Consider the following 21,533-nt stretch of genomic DNA (forward strand, 5'->3'; position numbering starts at 1 on the left):
TTTCCAATAAACAGGCGGTCTACTTGTTGTCTTTCAGATACGCCGAGTTAATAACGACATGTGGACTGTAGGGGGCACTCAAGCGTCAACCCCAAACACAAATGACGACCAGCACACCACAAGAAAGGGGCTTTAATTTACAAAAAAAAAAAATTCACAGAGCCCTCCGTAAGACACAAATGTTCCCTGATGTCCCCCCCTTTGCACAACAGTTGAGACGTTGTGATTAAAGTGCACACTGCAGACTTTCATTTGCACACATATCAGTCACAACCCTTTTCCCACACAGCCCCCCCATTTCAGGGGTGACACCATCTTGTTTGGCACACAGCAATGGCAGGTCTGTTAAAGCCGTTGTCATATTTAGCTCTTTGTCGCATATCCCAGCATGCAATGACTGCTTGACGTCTGCCATTCGTGGTCAGAAGGTGCTGAGGGTCTTCTCTGGTGATGCTCTGCCAAGCCTCTCATGCAGCCATCTTCAGCTCCAGCTTGCTTCAGGGGAGCCTGGCAGTGAGGCACAACAAATGGAGCAAGGGGATGGTGTAGAAAAGTGCCAAGTGCTTTTATTAAAAACAAAGTGCAGTGTATCAATTTCCATAAATAAATAATCCATAAAAACAGTTGTGAAGTGGAGGTTAAAAAAAAAAAACCACAAGAAATGAATCCTTTAAAACGAGGCTAAAACAACGCTGGAAGCAATCCTTTAAAAACACAAAGCCCGGTGACTTCTTTTACCTGGCAGCTCCCCTGCTTCTCCCATCCTGGGCCCTGCAACAGGAGAGTCGCCCTACCAGCAGCTGACCTTCTACCCACACGACTGATCTGGTAGCTTCCCGATCCCTGGCATCGGTTTAGCACTCTCCAGATCGAGACTTGGCTTCCCTAACAACCAGGACGCTCACGCCAGGGAATTCACCACCCAAGCCTCCTGACTCCCGCTGTCTTCCACGGCGAGCCATCCTTCATCACCGCTCACTCCGTCTCCTTGATCGCTCAGCTGGAGCGACCGCTTCCTTCTGCCCCACCGAGTGTCGGCCAAACACGCTTCTCAGGGCTCAACTTCCAGCTGCAAACGAGCGCTCACTCACTCACTTGTTCGCTCTTTCTCTCCTCCAGCTTCCTGCCCTCTTCCTCACTCACACAACCTCCGTTTCTTTCTTTCTCTTTTACTTTCTCTCCCTCTCACTAGCCGCCTTGCACTTCTAATTATGAGGAGGGGACGTGATTCACCTGTGGCAATCAGACAGCTCCCAGGAACAATGATGGATGCGGACGACTCCTCACCTGTGCACTTAAGTAAGGACCACCCGCATCACAAACTCCCCCAGGAACCGCTTCCGCCACACTACCACACCCCCTTTCTAAGCTGCGAGTGCAGCGATTATTCATTTTAAAAATGGCCCTTTTGACATTAGCGGTTGACCCGCTAAACCACAAAGGCCTGCCCAGTTGGATAGAAATTGGGTAACTGGCTTGGCAATTCCAGAATTCTCCAATTTTTAGCCTTGACAAACTCCTGAGTTCCCTCAGCAGTACGTCTGGCTCATTACCTCGGACTTGAGCAGATCAGATGTTTCTACACCCCTCAGGATTCACTGGGCCACTGCAATCATCAATGAGAAGAAGTGTGCCAGGACCTGTGCCTGCCATGCATACCTAAGCCAGAACACCCCCAGCACTGCCATGTTTAACAGATGAGGTGGTCTGCTTTGCACTTCCTTGTCGTCTCCAAACTTGGCTCTCGCCGTCACCCTGATGAGGTTCATCTTTGTCTCGTTTGTCCTTTTCCCAGAATTCTGCAGGCTCTTTGACGTCCTTTTATTACAAACTTAATCTGGCCTTCCTGTTTTTGTGGTTTCCATCTTGCAGTGTGGCCGCCGTGTTTGTGTTCATGAAGTCTTCTGCTGATAGTTGTCTCGGACACGCACACACATCGGCCCCCTGAGGACTGTTTCTGATCAGCCAGACAAGCGTTTTGTGTCTTTTTCTTGACCACTGTGAGGATTCTTCTGTCGTCAGCAGTGGTGGTCTTCCTTGGCCTACCAGTCCCTTTGTGATTCCTGAGCCCACCAGTGTGTTCTTTCTTCTTCATGTTACTCCAGACAGTTCATTTCAGTCATCCTCAGGTTTTCCAGATGTCTCCAATGGTTTCACTCTTGTTTTTCATCCTCACGATGGCGGCTTTTTAACTTTCAATGGCACAGCTCTTGTCCTCATGTTGAAGAATGGCAACTATAGACTCCAAAGAGTAGAATCAAGCCGAGGGGTCTTATGAAGCCATGAAACCCACCTGAGGAATCACAAACACCTGTCACGCCAATTGGTGCTCTGAAATGGGGGGACCATGTAGAGCAGGCATGTCAAACACGCGGCCCGAATGAGAAATCTGTGCGGCTTGCATGACAGATCCTAGTTAGCACTAAACTTGTACAAAATGTTTACTATCGTTTGTGACTGAATCATTCTGCATCTTCACCGTTACTTATTGACTTTTTGTTACTTCCGCCATTCTGACAAAAGCACGTTTTCCCATGGCATTACGATACCGGAAACGTCATCTGCTAGTATAGTTGCAGCTGCGGTGTCAGCTCTTTGATACCCTAGACATGACACTACCCCCCAACGAGCCTTGACCAAAGTTAATGAGCCGCGACGTCGCAACTGAAGTGCTAGGCTGCAGCGGCCTGGCAGGTTACACTACTGGCTGTGCTGCCGAGACTGGCCACTGGGCAGAACTGACCATCACAAGGAGTAATAGCTCACATATTGTCACGTTTTTTTTGCTCTAGTTTCATGTAATTTTGTGCAAGTATTGTAACAATCAGTTAGTGCAGACTGCAGCTGAAGATCTGAAGTGGACGTGAGAAGTTGGCGAGTTGTTTATTAACAAATTTTTATGATTTTGAGTTTGTAAGATTAGTGTAGGTCAGGGGGCTTTTTGCATAGCGGCTTATTTTACAATATAAACTTTGAAATAAACTTAGGAAAGTACAAATAGATTTTTGGAGGATTTGTTTTCCAACTTGAATTACTGAGCAGTGAATTCAGGAAGCGTTTTCGTGATTTCAGTTCACACGAACAGGACTTTGCGTTGTTTACGTCACCCAACTTTTACAACGTTGAGAATGCACCTGAGAATATCCAAATGGAGTTGATTTAACTGCAGTCCGATTCTATTCTGAAGGCAAAATTCAACAAAGTTGGTGTGCCAAGCTTGTATGCTCGTATGTGCAGATCCGTAAGTTGGCATCGAGAGTACTGTCTATGTTCAGAAGCACTTACCTTTGTGAGCAATTGTTTTCGTTAATGAAAGCTACCAAAACCCCACATCGCTCGAGACTTACCGTTGAGCACCTTTCATCCCTCATAAAAGTTGCAGCTGCACAAGATTTCAAGCCTGATATCGACGAACTGGTTACTAACAAGAGATGCCAAGTGTCAGGACAAAATATTGATAGTGCATCTGGAAAGTATTCCCAGCACATCATCACTTTTTCCACATTTTGTTATGTTACAGCCTTATTCCAAAATGGATTCAATTCATTTTTTTCCTCAGAATTCTACACACAACACCCCATAATGACAACGTGAAAAAACTTTACTTGAGATTTTTGCTAATTTATTAAAAATAAAAACATTGAGAAAGCACATGTACATAAGTATTCACAGCCTTTGCCATGAAGCTCCAAATTGAGCTCAGGTGCCTCCTGTTTCCCCTGATCATCCTTGAGATGTTTCTGCACTTCATTGGAGTCCACCTGTGGTAAATTCAGTTGACTGGACCTGATTTGGAAAGGCACACACCTGTCTATAGAAGGTCCCACAGTTGACAGTTCATGTCAGAGCACAAACCAAGCATGAAGTCAAAGGAATTGTCTGTAGACCTCCGAGACAGGATTGTCTCGAGGCACAAATCTGGGGAAGGTTACTGAAAAATTTCTGCTGCTTTGAAGGTCCCAATGAGCACAGTGGCCTCCATCATCCGTAAGTGGAAGAAGTTCAAAACCACCAGGACTCTTCCTAGAGCTGGCCGGCCATCTAAACTGAGCGATCGGGGGAGAAGGGCCTTAGTCAGGGAGGTGACCAAGAACCCGATGGTCACTCTGTCAGAGTTCCACATGTCCTCTGTGGATAGAGGAGAACCTTCCAGAAGGACAACCATCTCTGCAGCAATCCACCAATCAGGCCTGTATGGTAGAGTGGCCAGACGGAAGCCACTCCTTAGTAAAAGGCACATGGCAGCCCGCCTGGAGTTTGCCAAAAGGCACCTGAAGGACTCTCAGACCATGAGAAAGAAAATTCTCTGGTCTGATGAGACAAAGATTGAACTCTTTGGTGTGAATGCCAGGCGTCACGGTTGGAGGAAACCAGGCACTGCTCATCACCAGGCCAATACCATCCCTACAGTGAAGCATGGTGGTGGCAGCATCATGCTGTGGGGACTGGCAGACTAGTCAGGATAAAGGGAAAGATGACTGCAGCAATGTACAGAGACATCCTGGATGAAAACCTGCTCCAGAGCGCTCTTGACCTCAGACTGGGGCGACGGTTCATCTTTCAGCTGGACAACGACCCTAAGCACACAGCCAAGATATCAAAGGAGTGGCTTCAGGACAACTCTGTGAATGTCCTTGAGTGGCCCAGCCAGAGCCCAGACATGAATCTGATTGAACATCTCTGGAGAGATCTTAAAATGGCTGTGCACCGACGCTTCCCATCCAACCTGATGGAGCTTGAGAGGTGCTGCAAAGAGGAATGGGCCAAACTGGCCAAGGATAGGTGTGCCAAGCTTGTGGCATCATATTCAACAAGACTTGAGGCTGGAATTGCTGCCAAAGGGGCATCGACAAAGTATTGAGCAAAGGCTGTGAATACTTATGGACATGGGATTTCTCAATGTTTTTATTTTTAATAAATTTGCAAAAATCTCAAGTAAACTTTTTTCACGTTGTCATTATGGGGTGTTGTGTGTAGAATTCTGAGGAAAAAAATGAATTTAATCCATTTTGGAATAAGGCTGTAACATAAGAAAATGTGGACAAAGTGATGAAGCGCTGGGAATACTTACTGGATGCACTGTATATAAGGCCCTAGCTAAGAGGCTAAGACTCTGATTCTACACTGTTGTATGGAGACTGTATGGAAATAAATTGCTTTTCTTTAAACTTTAAGTGTTACATTTTTTTAAAGTTTTCAGTATTGGAAATAAAGCTACAGTAACTTTGTATAATAGTACTTGTTACAGTGCTGCCCGCTGACGCACGTATGGCTGTCGAAGCGGCCCATCAATGGTAGTGAGTTTGACATGCCTGGTGTAGAGAAAGTGTGCTGTGACCAAAATGTCTGCAAATCCCCTTAAACTGTGGAGCAGTTGGCTAAACAACATTATGGGGGGCACTGTATTTTATTGTCAGCACACCCGCCACAGACACGGCCAGCAGCACACGCATCTCCCCACCTTTACTGAGGAGAACAGAGCGTTTTTCCTTTTTACTGCTCTACAATTCTGCCACGTTTCACTTTACACCCTAAACCCTCAGAAAAGCCCCCAGGAGGGTTCTACCGATGCCAACGTGACGGCTCCCTGCGTCATTACAGAGGTGGAGACGGCAGACTCGGTACCTGCTGAATGCAGTGCTTCAACTCTGTCTAAATATTCTGTGATTTTCTCTTGGATGTTCTCCAGTTTTGATCCCGCCATGCCAGCATAAATCAAGGCCTGAGCAGCCTCCTGTAATGAGAAAAAGAAGAGGAAACGTTAAGAGGAATCGCCTTCCTGAAATGAAGAGGACTGTAAAGAGCACAGCTGCAGGGTCAGAGCTAAATACGCAGACGCTGCACTTCGGTCACACGGCCACGCTGGCTCTACTGGCAGGACAGCCATTTCTGGGTCCGGTGCACATCAAATATCACAAAGAAAGACGAGCCCAGGGTTAAGACTGAGCGGCTGCTTATCTTTGTCAATGGATGGATGGATGGATGGATGAAGGTCTTACTTTGCAAACTGGACAAACCTGAACTGCTTGTCTTGCGGGTGACATCTGGTGACACGGAGCTCGAATGTGACATCATGAAACCTCAGGGTGTGTTGACTCGCTTCTGATTTTCCATCTACACCCTGTGACATGGTGGGGCAGGCAGGACCAGCCAGGTCCATCCTGACAGCAGTGGGCACCAGCAAAGAGTTACTTACGTTCACAATTATTTATTGACAAAAAGTTTCAAACTGACTCAACCCGACTGGACTCTCAGTGCCAATAAAAATAAACCCAGTGACGCTCTGCATTTCTGAAGAATCTGTAAATATGTAAAATCCAACGTGTGTCTGTCTGTCGGCTTTTCACGAGAGAACTACGTCACGGATTTAGATCTTTTCTTCTATAATTTGCTGGAACTTTCTGGTTGATTTTGCGACTTCTCTTATCGCGCTAAGCATCAGAGTTTTCTTGCGGCACCGAGTTATTCGCGTAAATTCCGAGGGGAGGGTGGCGGGGCGGCGCTGATAGAACGCGTTGTTGCACCCACCACGTAACAAACCACCTCAAGATCTCAGATTAGGACCCGAGTGCAGCAGGTGACACCTCAGCAACACAGCAGTTCAGATGGAATGGAACAGCGCGAGGATTTTTATGGTGGCAGGAATGCCAATTCTGCCACCAGCCCCCAGGGATTTCTCTGCAGGTTGGAGGTATAAGTGAGTTTGGATTATGAATGGATGAAATGGGGAGAGAATTGTGGGAATGCATTTTCTTTGGGGGTGATTTGGGATCAGGTAACGGCCTGAAGGCAGCGTCAGATTTACGTCTCGAAACGACTCGCCACCAACAACAAGAGCAGTCACTTCTGGAGCACAACTTTGTGTGCTCAAAGTGTGTTACAAAATATTAAAAAAAGGAGTTACAAAAGAAAAACAAGTTAAATCAAACCAATAAAGCAAGAAAGTGGTCTGTCATGATGTTCATCGCAACTCACTCATCAAGTGAGAGGAACAGTAAATACAGTAATCCCTCCTCCATCGCGGGGGTTGCGTTCCAGAGCCACCCGCGAAATAAGAAAATCCGCGAAGTAGAAACCAGATGTTTATATGGTTATTTTTATATTGTCATGCTTGGGTCACAGATTTGCGCAGAAACACAGGAGGTTGTAGAGAGACAGGAACGTTATTCAAACACTGCAAACAAACATTTGTCTCTTTTTCAAAAGTTTAAACTGTGCTCCATGACAAGACAGAGATGACAGTTTCGTCTCACAATTAAAAGAATGCAAACATATCTTCCTCTTCAAAGGAGTGCGTGTCAGGAGAGAGAGAGAGAGAGAGAACAAAGCAAGCAGTCAAAAATCAATAGGGCTGTTTGGCTTTTAAGTATGCGAAGCACACCGCCGGTACAAAGCTGTTGAAGGCGGCAGCTCACACCCCCTCCGTCAGGAGCAGACAAAGAGAGACAGAGAGAGAGAGAGAAAAACAAAGTCAAAAATCAATACGTGCCCTTTGAGCTTTTAAGTATGCGAAGCACCGTGCAGCATGTCATTTCAGGAAGCAGCTGCACAGAAGGTAGCAACGTGAAGATAATCTTTCAGCATTTTTAGACAAGCGTCCGTATCGTCTAGGTGTGCGAACAGCCCCCCTGCTCACACCCCCCTACGTCAGTGCAAGAGAGAGAGAGAGAAAGTAAGTTGGGTAGCTTCTCACCCATCTGCCAATAGCGTCCCTTCTATGAAATCAACTGGGCAAACCAACTGAGGAAGCATGTACAAGAAATTAAAAGACCCATTGTCCGCAGAAATCCGCGAATCAGCAAAAATTTCCGCGATATATATTTAAATATGCTTACATATAAAATCCGCGATAGAGTGAAGCCACGAAAGGCGAAGCGCGATATAGCGAGGGATCACTGTAATCTAAAAGCTATAATTCCAGTGATTAATAAAAAAACTGAAATGCCTGAACATGATTAAAAAAAAATTAGGGAAACTCCTAAAACAGTAACTTCTAATTTAATTAGGAAACAAAAATGATATATCAAGGTAGTGAGAAGTGCGGCCACACCGTCACGTCACCCACACATAATCGAGGCTGCTATTCTATCGGAAAGGGAGAAGATATTTTCATCCCATTCCAACAAACTCTCTTTCCAGTTCAAACGACTTCAATTTCCAGTACACCTTGCATTTGCGAGGACCATCACTGAAAGTTACTGGCGTTTACCTCAAAGAGCCGCGCTGGTCACACGGCCAGAGAGACGTCGCCTGTTCCAGAGTGGAATCACACAAGGATTTATACGTTTTTACTCCTAAGGGCAAAATCAAAAAAACGTCGAGTATCATAAGGCCCTCTAAATGCGCGATTCGTTAATTATGGCACTTTGACTTTTGAACAATATTCAAATAATAAATGAATTGCCAAATAATAAATGGAAAATGTTTCACTTCTTCTCAACCTGAGTGACAGCCGGGCATCCCTGCTAGTTAGAAATAATAATAATGGATCTAATCAATATTATTTTAGAATAAGAGAAATAACTATTACCGCATTTAATTCTCTTCTCCATTTTTTATTTACATATATATTTATTTCTCCCTTTCTTTTATTTATTGTTGCCTTATTAAAAAGCCCTAAGCAATTCTCCTTTGGCTAAGCTCTCCTTCTCAGGGTGGGGTTTGATTTGTCTTCAATTTTTTTTTTGTGATAAATTGATCTATTTGTATGGAATGATTACAATAAAATTAATAAATAAAATTAAAAAAAAAAAAATAATAATAATGAAAAAAATAGTAAAAATAAATAAATGAATAAACAATATGAGCTTACATAACATGGATGTATTAATTATTACTTTTTATTAAATTATTCATTTATTAATTTACGTATTTAATCGAAAAGTTGAGTCCTTATATATAATACTAACTGTCCCCTATGGCTCAGCCTGTCACTGTATCTGAGGGGACAGCGCCCCCTGCGTGGCCGTGATATCTCAGCCGATCAGCCGCTAGCCTCTAAAACACACGCGGCTCTGATCTCTCTCTCTCAAAAATGTCAAGTGTTACTCTTTAACAATCTGCTGAACAAACAGGTATCACTAGCTAAGTGGAGGCGAGGTGCGCTCCAACATGTGGCGTGAGGTACAAGGACTTGAACGGTGAGTGAGGAGGGTCCTGCCCGCCTGCCTTCCCATCTCTTGGATTCACACCAATTGTGCCACAACCGAACTCTGATACATAGTGCAATGAGAGAAGTCAAAAAATCAACTGGAATGTTCACGCAAATTATAGAAAAAAACACGATCTAAATCTGTGAAGTGGCGGGCGGGCGGACGGACGGACGTATGTATGTACGTACGTACGTTGGATTTTATATATAGAGAGTGTGAGGGATGGCCAGCCAAATATTCCGGTCCACACCTCCAGGCCACCAGATGGAGCCCTCCCAGCAGACATGGAAGTTCCCCGAATTCCAGCAGGGCCTTATGGACCTTGTAGTTTTTATAAACAGCCCTGCTGGATACCATGGGGGCCACAAGGAGCCACTGTAGGGAGGCTTGCAGAGTGTTATGTACCCTATAACCTGGAAGTACGCCTTGATCACATGACCAGAAGGAACGACGTGCTTCCGGGTTGAAGAAAAGGACTTTTAATCTGACCCGGAGGTGATGAGGACTCATGGATTGCAGGGCTGGAACCACTTCCGGGTCAGGGACTATAAAGGACTCTGGGAAACCCCAGACGAGTGAGCTGAGCTGGGTGGAAGGGTGGCAACGCGTCTGGGAGAGGAAGATTGGTTATTGATTATTGAGTATTGTGTTATATGAGTAGTGTAGAGTGGAGGGTGCTTTGTGCACATTATTATTACAAAATAAATAATAATTGTACTTTTACCTGGTGTTTGGAGTGGTACCTGAGGGTTCAAGAGGTCGATAGGGGCCTCTACTGCTACAAGAGATACAGAGGAGTCCAGTGATCAGGCCATCTGGCCAGGAGGACAGAAAAAAGCAAAAACACTCTGGTTAAGCTGGAGAAAAAAAAAAAATAAAATAAAATCTGCAAGGGTTCAAGGAAGTACAAAAGACCACCCATCCAGCCCCTGCTGGGCATTTTATCTAACATAAATGTGCTTAAGTCGTTCCTCATTGTTTCTGGGCCTTGTCATGGGGTTAGAATGGCAGGGATGTTACACTTACGGACTTCAGTGGCTGTGGTCTTAGGCACCACCAGGGCAGAGCTGGCTCAGGAATGGCAGCAGGCAGGTGTGAGTGAGGCGAAGACTTTTGGAGGATGGCCTGGTGGGCGTCAAGAAGGGCAGCAAAGAAGCCATCAGGGACAGACCGATATTCTGGGACTGAACTGCTGGGGTCAAGTCATTGTCTCTGATGAATCCCCTTTCTGATTGTTTGGGGCATCCAGAAAAAAGAAAAGGTGAGCGGTGCTACCATCAGTCCTGTGTCCTGCCAACAGTAAAGATTCCTGAGACCATTCATGTCACGTGGGGTTGCTTCTCACTCACAATTTGGCCTAAGAACACAGTCCTGAATAAAGAATGGGACTAAAACCTCCTCCGAGAGCAACTTCTGCCAACCATCCAAGAACAGTTTGGTGACCAACATGATGTGTTGGTCAGTGGCTCAGGGAACAAAACATCGACATTTTGGGATCCATGGCCAGGAAACTCCCCAGACATTAATCCCATTGAGCAGGCGGGGGTGCAAACCAAAACCCACCAATTCTGACAAACTCCAAGCATTGTTTCTGCAAGAATGGGCTGCTGCCATCAGTCAGGATTGGGCCCAGAAGTTGATTGCCAGCCTGCCAGGGCGAATTGCAGAGGTCTGGAAAAAGAAAGAAGGGCCAACACTACAAATAGACTACACTGCAAATAAACATCATGTCATTCTCAATCAAAGCCTTTGAAACTTCTGAACTGCTTGTAATTCTACTTCAGTACACCTGAGAAACATCTGACAGAAAGATCTAAAAACACTGAAGCAGCAAACTTGGTGAAAATCAACACTCAGGTCCTTCTCAAAACATTTGCCCACCAACCTACATTCAATAACCCAGAATGACAAAGTGAACGCAGGTTTTCAAGGAGGCTCTCGGACTCATTAAAGATCCTCAACTGACATCTCTCCTTCCTAGAAGGACTTGGACCCTCTGCAGTGACCCTCCAAGCTGTGCTCAGGTGCCAGCGTGTGACGCCCTGCATTTAAATGGCGCTTTACAAGAATCTCCACTCCACGGTTAAACTGCAGGCTATGAAGAGGCTGAAAGGCATCGACGCTCTCAAGTCAGTACAGACATTCAAGAGGCTGACCGAGATGTTTAGTGAATTTCTATTCACAATAAAACTTAAAGACACTTGGAATGGGGACGTCATTAAAATATTTATGGTGGACTGACCGCCTCTGAACCCGAATCTGAAAAGCAAAATCAGGGACACACAAAAAGATAAGAAGCAACGCTTGAGGATGACGTTCAGGAACATCAGGCACAGATACGTCAGGGCTGATGATAAGGAGAAGGTCATTTCAGCAAAAAAATGAGGACTTTAGAAGATGAAGAAAAAGAAGAAGAAGAGGCTCCAACCCCCCACCACAAAGGTACCACAGTCCAGCTTTACATTGAGAAACGTCCTCGGGTAATCGACAATTAAATGCATTACGTTGACTCAAAACCTAATGAGGGTCTCAGCCCTTCTCAAAGCCACCTAATCCAATTCAGAGGGGCAAGGAGCCAAAGGCTTTCCTGGGAGTTCTGGGCACAATGTGGGAAAAGGGATCTGGGCAGGGTGCCAGTCCTTCACAGGGTTTACTGACACACACACACACACTCTCTGTCTGTCACACTGAGACCCCTTAAGCACACCTACAAGGCTTTGAGAATGTGGGAAGAAAACCTGAGAAGAAAAAGCAAAGAGACACACAGAGAACACGCAAACTGCACATTGACAAGCAGGTGCTAAGGGGGAGATAAAGAGAGCAATGCGACTTCTGTTTTATCCCTTATACCCCAATAACCGTTAATGACAACATAACAATACGCTCCATTGCTGTATCACTTGGCAATAATATGAACTCTTCTATGTCAAGCTACCCTATGTACAGTGTACTACAAATGGTTAATAAACGTTCAGAAAAAATATTTCTATGAGCAAATAGTGAATGTTGTGAACTGGAATGTCAAGGGTCTCAATCATGAATTAAAGAGAAAGAAAGTAATTAACAAGTCAAAATGCCAAGATGGTATTTTTACTGGAGACTCGCTTATTAAGCAAGCACCAGTTTTAGTTGCAAAGAGAGTGGGTTGCCCAAACTTTTCGCTCTACAATACAAAGAAAACCAGGGGTGTGGGAATCTTAATACACAAAAATATCCAATTTGTAATCTCAGATGCAATATTTGATTCTGAAGGGCAATATGTCATGGCGATGGGCAATTTATCTAACACTAAAATGATTTTGATTAATATCGACGCAGCTAATGTGAATGATAGAGCTTTCTACCAAAATGTAATTGCATCTATCCCTAAAGTGAACACTCACAGAATTATAATGGCCAGAGACTTCAATTGGGTTTTAAATGCAGATTTGGACAGATCCTCAGATACAACAGCGATGACATCTAAAACAGCAAAGATAATTACACAGTTCATCTTAGTTGGATCATAACTTATCAGACCCACGGAGGCTTTCAAATCCTAACAGAAGAGCTTTCACCCGTACATCACTGTTACTCAAGGATTGATTATTTCCTCTTAGACAACAATGTCTTGCCCACTATCAGATCTTGTAAGTACAACACTATTGTGATATCTGACCAGCTGCTCTGATCATGGAGCTCAAATCACCGTGTCTCACACACTCAGCTCATAGCCGACGTCTTAACCCCCCGTTATTATCTGACGGAAACGGAACAGAATTCAAATCCAAGCAAACTGATTATTATCTTGTGACAAAAACATCATCAGGGGTCTCAGCAGGAATACTCTGGGAAACTCTGAAGGCATTTTTAACAGGACAGAATATCACAAATCTCAACCACAAAAAGAAACCGGAAACCAAGACAAGCAGGTGCTGGGTTTGAACTAAGGACTACGCTGGATCTGTAGAGTGGCAGCGCCAATCAGTGGATGCTACTGTGCCACCCAAGTTAAGCATGTGTTAAGTCCGTGTTAAATTAAGAAATTTGAGATAGATAGATAGATAGATAGATAGATAGATAGATAGATAGATAGATAGATAGATAGATAGATAGATAGATAGATAATTATATAGTGCCTTTGATATCTATCTATCTATCTATCAGATAGATAGATATGAAAGGCACTATAGATAGATAGATAGATAGATAGATAGATAGATAGATAGATAGATAGATAGATAGATAGATAGATAGATAGATAGATAGATAGATAGATAGATAGATAGATAGATAGATAGATAGATAGGAAAGGCTTTTTACAGACTCTCTTTAAATAAATATACATAAATAGGTAGATAATAAGTAAGTAAACACACACACAGACTGTCATTACGTTAAAGCCAGAACAGTTCAGATAACAAGCTCTGACTTGGTCACGGTGGTCACAATGAGGTGCTCTGCATTACCAGACGTCAGTTGACGGTGTCCCCACTGCCCTATGCTGACCACTCAACTCTCCTAGAGCTGCACCATATTGTGCTCTGATAGATTTAAAAAAGGAAAAAGGCAGTTGAGGGCGGGTGAATGGCCCAGGGGTTTGGTGGGTGAATGGCCCAGGGGTCAATGTTGGAAGGCAACGGTGAAGCGCGGCGGAGGCTCCATTTCTGCAAACAGAGTGGCCGATTTGACCAAGCTGAGTGCCCTCTCACTGCAGACCCTTATCTGTCACGTAATGCCATCTGCTTGGTCCCAAATTAATGCTGCAGTATGACAAAGACCCCAGACGTGTGGTTAAAATCATAAAGACAGGAACGGGGAATCCTACGCCTGATGGTGTGGCCCCCACAAAGCTCTGAACTTTACTGATCTCCTGGGGGAAACATTGATCTGAGAATCATCGAGCCAATCAGTGCTTACTAGCAGATATAGAAATCATGCTAATTAATTACATTTACATTGTGTTTTTCTCACTATTCAAAGCGCTTTACATAGACAATGGGGGGCCACCAATGTGCAGCACCCACCTGCATGATGCAACGGCAGCCACTCTTGTGCCAGTATGCCCATCACGCACTAGCTATAGGGAGGCGAAGGGGAGTGTGACATAGCCGATTAGAGATGAGGGATAATTAGGGGGCCACAATGGACGAGTTCACGATGGGCAGTTTACGCAGCACTTACTCTTTTTCAAAGAAAGCCCAGGGGTCTTTTATGACTACAGACAGTCAAGACCCCGGTGTTATGTCTCATCCGAAGGATGGCACCATTTATTTTTGTCGCCGTCACTGCACTGAGGTCCACGCACAGCCCACAAAGTAAGCACCCCCTGCTGGCCTCACCAACACCAACCCAAGCTTTTTCCTAGGTGGTCTTCCATCCAAGTACTGGCTGGGCCCAAACCTGTTTAGCTTCAACTGGATGACCACTTCTGATGGCTGCTGGAAGTAAGACCACCAAAGACTGCAGTACAACAGTGGCAAGAACTCCAAATACCAAGCAAGGCCGAAAGAAATGGCATACAAGTGGACTACGAGAATTGCTGCTGCTTTTAAGACAAAGGGTGGTCAGACTAAACATTCTTTTCATTGACGTTTATTTGTTTATTGCACTTTCTAGCAAGTTTACTGGTTAATAAAAACCAACCCCGGTGTTATTTTTTGAAAACGCTTTCTCAGTGTAAAGCCTAACATCACAAATGATGAAGACCTCTGCACAGTGTGATGCTGTACTGCTAGGGTCTCTGATACGGAGGCGAGTGACCCTGGAGCACCACACGGGACAGTCCTGTCCCCATTATCTGTTACAACTTACAAGTACAGAGCAGGACATGTCACTTGCAGACAGGGGGAGAACTTAAAAATCAGCAAATCCTAAGAACTGCAGCGCCAAAGAGCCTCAATTTAGAGAGTGGACGTGGAGGTGGCGCACTGCCACAAGGGTCTGGGGGTCCACCTCGACGACAGGCTGGACTGAGCACCAAACACTGAGGAGTTAGAGAAGAAAGGGCAGAGCGGGTTCTTTATTTCTTGTGACACTGCGCTCCTTTAACGTGGGAAGTGACCTGCTTCACATTGTCTACAGCTCTGTGCTGGCCAGTGTGGTGGGCTGGGCTGGTAACATCACTTCGAGAAAAGCCCACCGAAGCAACAAGCTGATTAAAAGGGCAGGCCAAGCTATGGGGCACACTCTGGACCCCCTGGAGGTCACAGCAGTGGAGAGAATGGAGAGAAAACCGAGGGCCGTTATGAACAACGTTGCACATTCTCTCTCTGTGACACAACAACTCTGAAGACACTCAGCCAACACAATTGTGTCAAGAAATGCAACTGGGGGGGGTCCTAAATACCAACAGCAATATGGCTGTATGACACCCCACTGGGACTGCGATTGACAAGTAAGACGTTTCCTTTTCTTTCTTTTTACTTTCTCGTATACAAAGTGTTGGGAATCGGCCAAAAATTCAATGTCGAGATTTTAATGAATCTCAATGTTTTAGACCTCCCTGAGTCCGAAAACACCATTTTGGAATTGTGTCTGCGTGTGTGTGTGTGTGTGTGTGTAAACACGATAACTGGAGTTCGCTTACACTTCAGTCAACCAAATTTTGCATACAAGTATGAGGTACAAAACGTAGATTTCTTTCAACATCTGGGCTATTTCTGTTAACCGGCAGTGGTACGTTACCTTTTATTCATGCAGCTGCAGAGTCTGATTTATTCAAGTTTACTTTTATAATAATTGTTCAACATATCATTCATTTGATTTGTTGTCTATAGTTCTTTAATGTACATTTCTCAATTGTGAAAGAAAATCCTGAGCCGAGACGAGACTTTTGCCAAAGAGATTTTTTCAAGTCCCGCCCTCCTCTCCACCATTTCCGGTTCACGGCCCACGCCCGCGGTCCTCTCACCTCTCATTGGTGTGAATGCTTTTGTCAGACACACTTCCTGCGCTCTCAGCTCTTATACATTTTTACGTTTTCCTCACTTTTAATTCCCAATAAAATAAGACTTATTATGGCCACATCTTATTAAAGAATTTCATCTCGATGGGTTATCAACAGAAAAAATGAGTACACGGGCAATCCTAGCACTGAGAAACGATGAAGTCAAACAAATTAACGTGAAAATTGTCAATCATTTACATGGCAAATTGGTTAAATGCAAATCAATAGACTATGCTGAAACAGTTGGTGGTGATGGTGCGGAACTAACAACATCATGAAGAATATCTACAACCGTTAACACCGTCTGGTCTTCCACCACACGAATTATTGTTGAAAGAAGGACGTATCGTAATGTTATTGCGTAATTTATGTCTGAGTGATGGGCTATGCAATGGAACAAGATTAGTTACAGTTAGGTCCATAAATATTTGGACAGAGACCACTTTTTTCTAATTTTGGTTCTGTACATTACCACAATGAATTTGAAATGAAACAACTCCGATGCAGTTGAAGTGCAGACTTTCAGCTTTAATTCAGTGGGGTGAACAAAACGATTGCATAAAAATGTGAGGCAACTAAATCATTTTTTGAACACAATCCCTTCATTTCAGGGGCTCAAAAGTAATTGGACAATTGACTCAAAGGCTATTTCATGGGCAGGTGTGGGCAAGTCCGTCGTTATGTCCTTATCAATTAAGCAGATAAAAGGCCTGGAGTTGATTTGAGGTGTGGTGCTTGCATGTGGAAGATTTTGCTGTGAACAGACAACATGCAGTCAAAGGAGCTCTCCATGCAGGTGACAGAAGCCATCCTTAAGCTGCGAAAACAGAAAAAACCCATCCGAGAAATTGCTCCAATATTACGAGTGGCAAAATCTACAGTTTGGTCCATCCTGAGAAAGAAAGCAAGCACTGGTGAACTCAGCAACGCAAAAAGACCTGGACGTCCACGGAAGACAGCAGTGGTGGATGATTGCAGAATCATTTCCATGGTGAAGAGAAACCCCTTCACAACAGCCAAGCAAGTGAACAACACTCTCCAGGGGGTAGACGGGCGTATCGATATCCAAGTCTACCATAAAGAGAAGACTGCATGAAAGTAAATCCAGAGGGTACACTGCAAGGTGCAAACTACTCATAAGCCTCAAGAATAGAAAGGCTAGATTGGACTTTGCTAAAGAACATCTAAAAAAGCCAGCACAGTTCTGGAAAAACATTCTTTGGACGGATGAAACCAAGATCAACCTCTACCAGAATGATGGCAAGAAAAAAGTATGGAGAAGGCGTGGAACAGATCATTATCCAAAGCATAGCACATCATCTGTAAAACACGGTGGAGGGAGGCAGTGTGATGGCTGCCAGTGGCACTGGAACACTCATGTTTATTGATGATGTGACACAGGACAGAAGCAGCCGAATGAATTCTGAGGTGTTCAGAGACATACTGTCTGCTCAAATCCAGCTAAATACAGCAGTCAAATTGATTCATGATACAGATGGACAATGAGCCAAAACATACAGCCAAAGCAACCCAGGAGTTTATTAAAGCAAAGAAGTGGACAATTCTTGAATGGCCAAGTCAGTCACCTGATCTTAACCCAACTGAGCAGGCATTTCACTTGTTGAAGACTAAACTTCGTACAGAAAGGCCCACAAACAAACAGCAACTGAAAGCCGCTGCAGTAAAGGCCTAGCAGAGCATTAAAAAGGAGGAAACCCAACATCTGGTGATGTCCAGGAGTTCAAGACTTCAGGCTGTCATTGCCAGCAAAGGGTTTTCAACCAAGGATTAGAAATTAACATTTGATTTCCAGTTATTTAATTTGTCCAAATACTTTTGAGCCCTTGAAATGAAGGGATTGTGTTCACAAAATGCTTTAGTTGCCTCCCATTTTTATGCAATCATTTTGTTCACCCCACTGAATTAAAGCTGAAAGTCTGCACTTCAACTGCATCGGAGTTGTTTTATTTCAAATTCATTGTGGTAATGTACAGAACCAAAATGAGTAAAAAGTTTTCTCTGTCCAAATATTTATGGACCTAACTGTATATTGACAATTGGGCGTACAATTCTGACATGTCAAATTTTAACAGGTAACAAGAAAGGTAATGTAGTCCATCTAACATTAGACGGCAAAGAAGATCTTGATATTCCATTCGTATTAAAACGTTTACAGTTTCCTGTTAGCTTTTGCTATGACAATTAACAAATCACAGGGACAAACATTCCAAAAAGTCGTTTAATTTATTAGAGAGAAAGAAACGAAATTCACTCATACGTCGCGTTGTCACGATGAAACTCCATACACGGAATCAAAATTCAATGCTTTCTTGATGAAAAACTTAATTCTAAAAATACTTTTTACTGACATTTCTCAGTAAAAAGTAAGTTTAAAAAGTATTTGCGTGTTAATTTCAAAGCCAAACAGAACGAATACCTCTAACGCAACATGAAACAATTTACTTTCAGATTATTACGTTTTACTATTTTTTTTTACCATGGTTGATTACTCGCTGTAATGTCAAACAGTTAGTTCTGTTATGCATATGTAACAATTCCCATGAAAATAACAATCTGTTTAAATTGTACGTCCGCTTCCCCATACACGGGCGGCAGATCCGTGATGTGGTGAGTGTGTAGTGCCAGCCCAGGGGGTTGGCGAGGGAAGCGAGCAGGGGGCAGAGCCCCCTAGTCTTAATAAAAATATATTCTCCTCAAATATCCATCTCCATATCCGAGTACACGAGAAAGTCGAGGGGAGACCACTCGCGATTTTTAATATTCTTTTTAGTCACTCTGGTGTATGTTCAGCCTGCAGTGTGTGTGTTTGTACATTTATTTAATTATACTTCTATAACACTAGGGTGTCGTGCACCGTGTTAGCCATTCTGGATGTAGTGAGAAGTCAAACCAAGCGACCCCTTTTATTGGCTAATTAAACAGATTACAATAGGCAGGCTTTAGGGGCAGCTCAGACCCTCTTCTTGCATTGCATTCTTTTGATCACATCTTACCTGAAGTAGGGGCCTGAGTTGCCTCAAAAGCTAGCATATTGTAATTTTTCTAATTAGCCATTTCGCTTGACTTCTCATTACTATCTTCTATAAAAAGCCAAATTTTCCTCTGGGGACAAATAAAAAGTTCTCTTAGCACGTTTAATGATACGATGATCGACAGTTATAAGCTGTTTTGATCAAAAGTACCATCCAGATATAACCAGTATGTAAAAGTAATGAATAAGCAATATGCAAACGTAAGCAAAAAAGTAATAATAACGGGCGTAACATTTGCGGAATTTCAGTGAGTGGTCCAGAGGAGCATTGGGATGAACATCTGCACTGCGAGTGGCTGCGGGGCTCAGGATTTGACAAAAACAAACTGAGAATTTGATGAAAAATCAAGAAATGGGCTCTGGTGACGAATGCTGTGCATAAAAGCAGCAAACAGGTGCGCGGTGTCCCTTTAAATGGCGTTTCAAAATCGCAGCCTCCCAAAGATACGCAATCGGGAATTCCCCGCGCCGTCAGTCCCACCACCAAATCAGAAAAGCAAAACAGAAAAGGTTCACGTCGCGAAATGAAGACTAAAAGCGACAGTTCACACTACAAACATAAAAGTGCTGCGTGTGTCACAACACGTCGGTCACTTCACACTCGGGCGTCCGCTGGTCAGGTGGGCAGAGGGGCGGACATCTCGACGCCGAGTCGTGTCAAACACACAAGTCCCAGCCCGTAAAGCTCTCCTTACCTTGTAATAAAACACCGCTTCCTTGTATTTCCCACTCTGGTCATGCTGAACAGCCGATTTGGCAAACTTGACAGCATCCAACTCCAAAGCTGACGAATCCATGTTGGCATGTGGCGCGTCAAAGGTGCCACGCAGTCCCAGGTGCCCCCGCGCCCGCAAACCAGTAGCCCGCCTGTCAGCTCTCGGATGGCATCACTGAGCGAGAACGAAAAGGGCAGCTGAAATTCACAAGTGCACTCCGCCCGCTTGTTGTGAGAAGGGACTCTCGTCCTCCGTTAGCCGGTTTTCGCTGAGGATTTCGGTCGTGCCTTCACAGCCGCACAAATCACAACGGTGGGCTGTCACGGGAGGCCCTTAGAATGGATAGCGTCCCACCACTCCAGCCGCCCAGACCGCCCGCTTCCTTATCTCTCCTGTCAACAAATGAGAGGATTTTACTTCCGAGTTGCTTTCCAAGGGCGGAGTTTAACAAAACTCTCTTCAGAAGGCTGCCGTGAGAGGCGTGGCGAATGGTGATTAGCTGATGACGTCGCTGGCGCCCGTAGTGCGCACGCGCCTGCGTGCGTTTCCTTGGTCCGCGGGTTTGTCATGAAATTCTAAGAAATTGCGTGTTAAAGTATAGCATTAATTCTACATGAGGAGCACTGCTGAGGTGAGTCCCTGTTGATGCTCTGCAATATTGACTATTAACTAATTTACAGAGCCCTGCAGCGGTAGGGTGTTGCACCGTGGGTGTGAGCCAAAAGAGATGCAATGAGAAGTCAAGCAAAACGACACCTTTTATTGGCTAACTGAACAGATTACAATATGCAAACTTTTGAGGCAGCTTAGGCTCCTTCTTCAGGCAGCTTACAAGTTATATTAAGATTATATATATATATATATATACTGTTTAAAAAAATGAAAAGAGTATGATATTAAGTCAATGACACTTGTGGACTATTGATCTGCTCAGTTAAGTAGCAGAGGGACTTGTCAATCAGTTTCAGGTGCACTAGAGGGGCAACAATGAGACGACCCCCAAAACAGGAATGAATGGTTTAACAGGTGGAGGGAGGCCACCAACATTTTTCCCTCCTCATCTGTTTTGTCACTTGTTTTGTATTCGGCTATGGTCAGTGTCACTACTGGTAACATGAGGTGGGCGATACCTGGACCCTACAGAGCTGGCACAGGTAGTCCAACTTTTCCATCAATTTGTGGCATTGCCAGAAGGTTTGCTGTGTCTCCCAGCACAGTCTCAATGGCATGGAGGAGATTCCTGGAGACAGACAGGCAGTTCCTCTAGGACAGCTGGACAGGGCCCTTCATAGAAGGTCCTTAACCCATCAGCAGGACCCACCGGATGAGCACTGGCAGAGGCTACAAAATGACCTCCAGCAGGCAGGCAGGCCACTGGTGTGAATGTCTCTGAGCAAACAATCAGAAACAGACTTCATGAAGGTGGCCTGAGGGTCCAACATCCTCTAGTGGAAACCGTGCTCGATTGGTATTTGCCATAGAATACCAGAAGTGGTGCCCTGTGCTTTACACAGATGAGAGCAGGTTCACCCTGAGCACATGTGACAGATGTGAAAGGGTCTGGAGAAGCTGTGGAGAACATTATGCTGCCTGGAACATTGTTCAGCATGACCGGTATGGTGGGGCTGGGGGGATGGGTCAGTGATGGTCAGGTCTGGGGGGAGGAGGCATATCCATGGAGGGAC

General features: G+C 44.5%; 1 protein-coding gene across 1 annotated transcript in view; it reads right to left on the minus strand.

Moving 5' to 3' along the window:
* The window catches only part of capn7 (calpain 7), a 114,396-nt gene extending 94,121 nt beyond the window's left edge, over positions 1–20,275 (minus strand). Inside the window, exons 1-2 of the mRNA XM_028817888.2 lie at positions 19,828–20,275; positions 5,626–5,734 (exon numbers count right to left, since the gene is read on the minus strand). Coding sequence (XP_028673721.1) covers positions 5,626–5,734; positions 19,828–19,929 — 211 coding nt within the window. The 5' untranslated portion in view covers positions 19,930–20,275. The remainder of the gene's footprint in view (positions 1–5,625; positions 5,735–19,827) is intronic.
* Positions 20,276–21,533: the final 1,258 nt, after the last annotated feature.

Source organism: Erpetoichthys calabaricus, chromosome 13 (genome assembly GCF_900747795.2).
Source record: "Erpetoichthys calabaricus chromosome 13, fErpCal1.3, whole genome shotgun sequence".
NCBI lineage: Eukaryota > Metazoa > Chordata > Cladistia > Polypteriformes > Polypteridae > Erpetoichthys > Erpetoichthys calabaricus.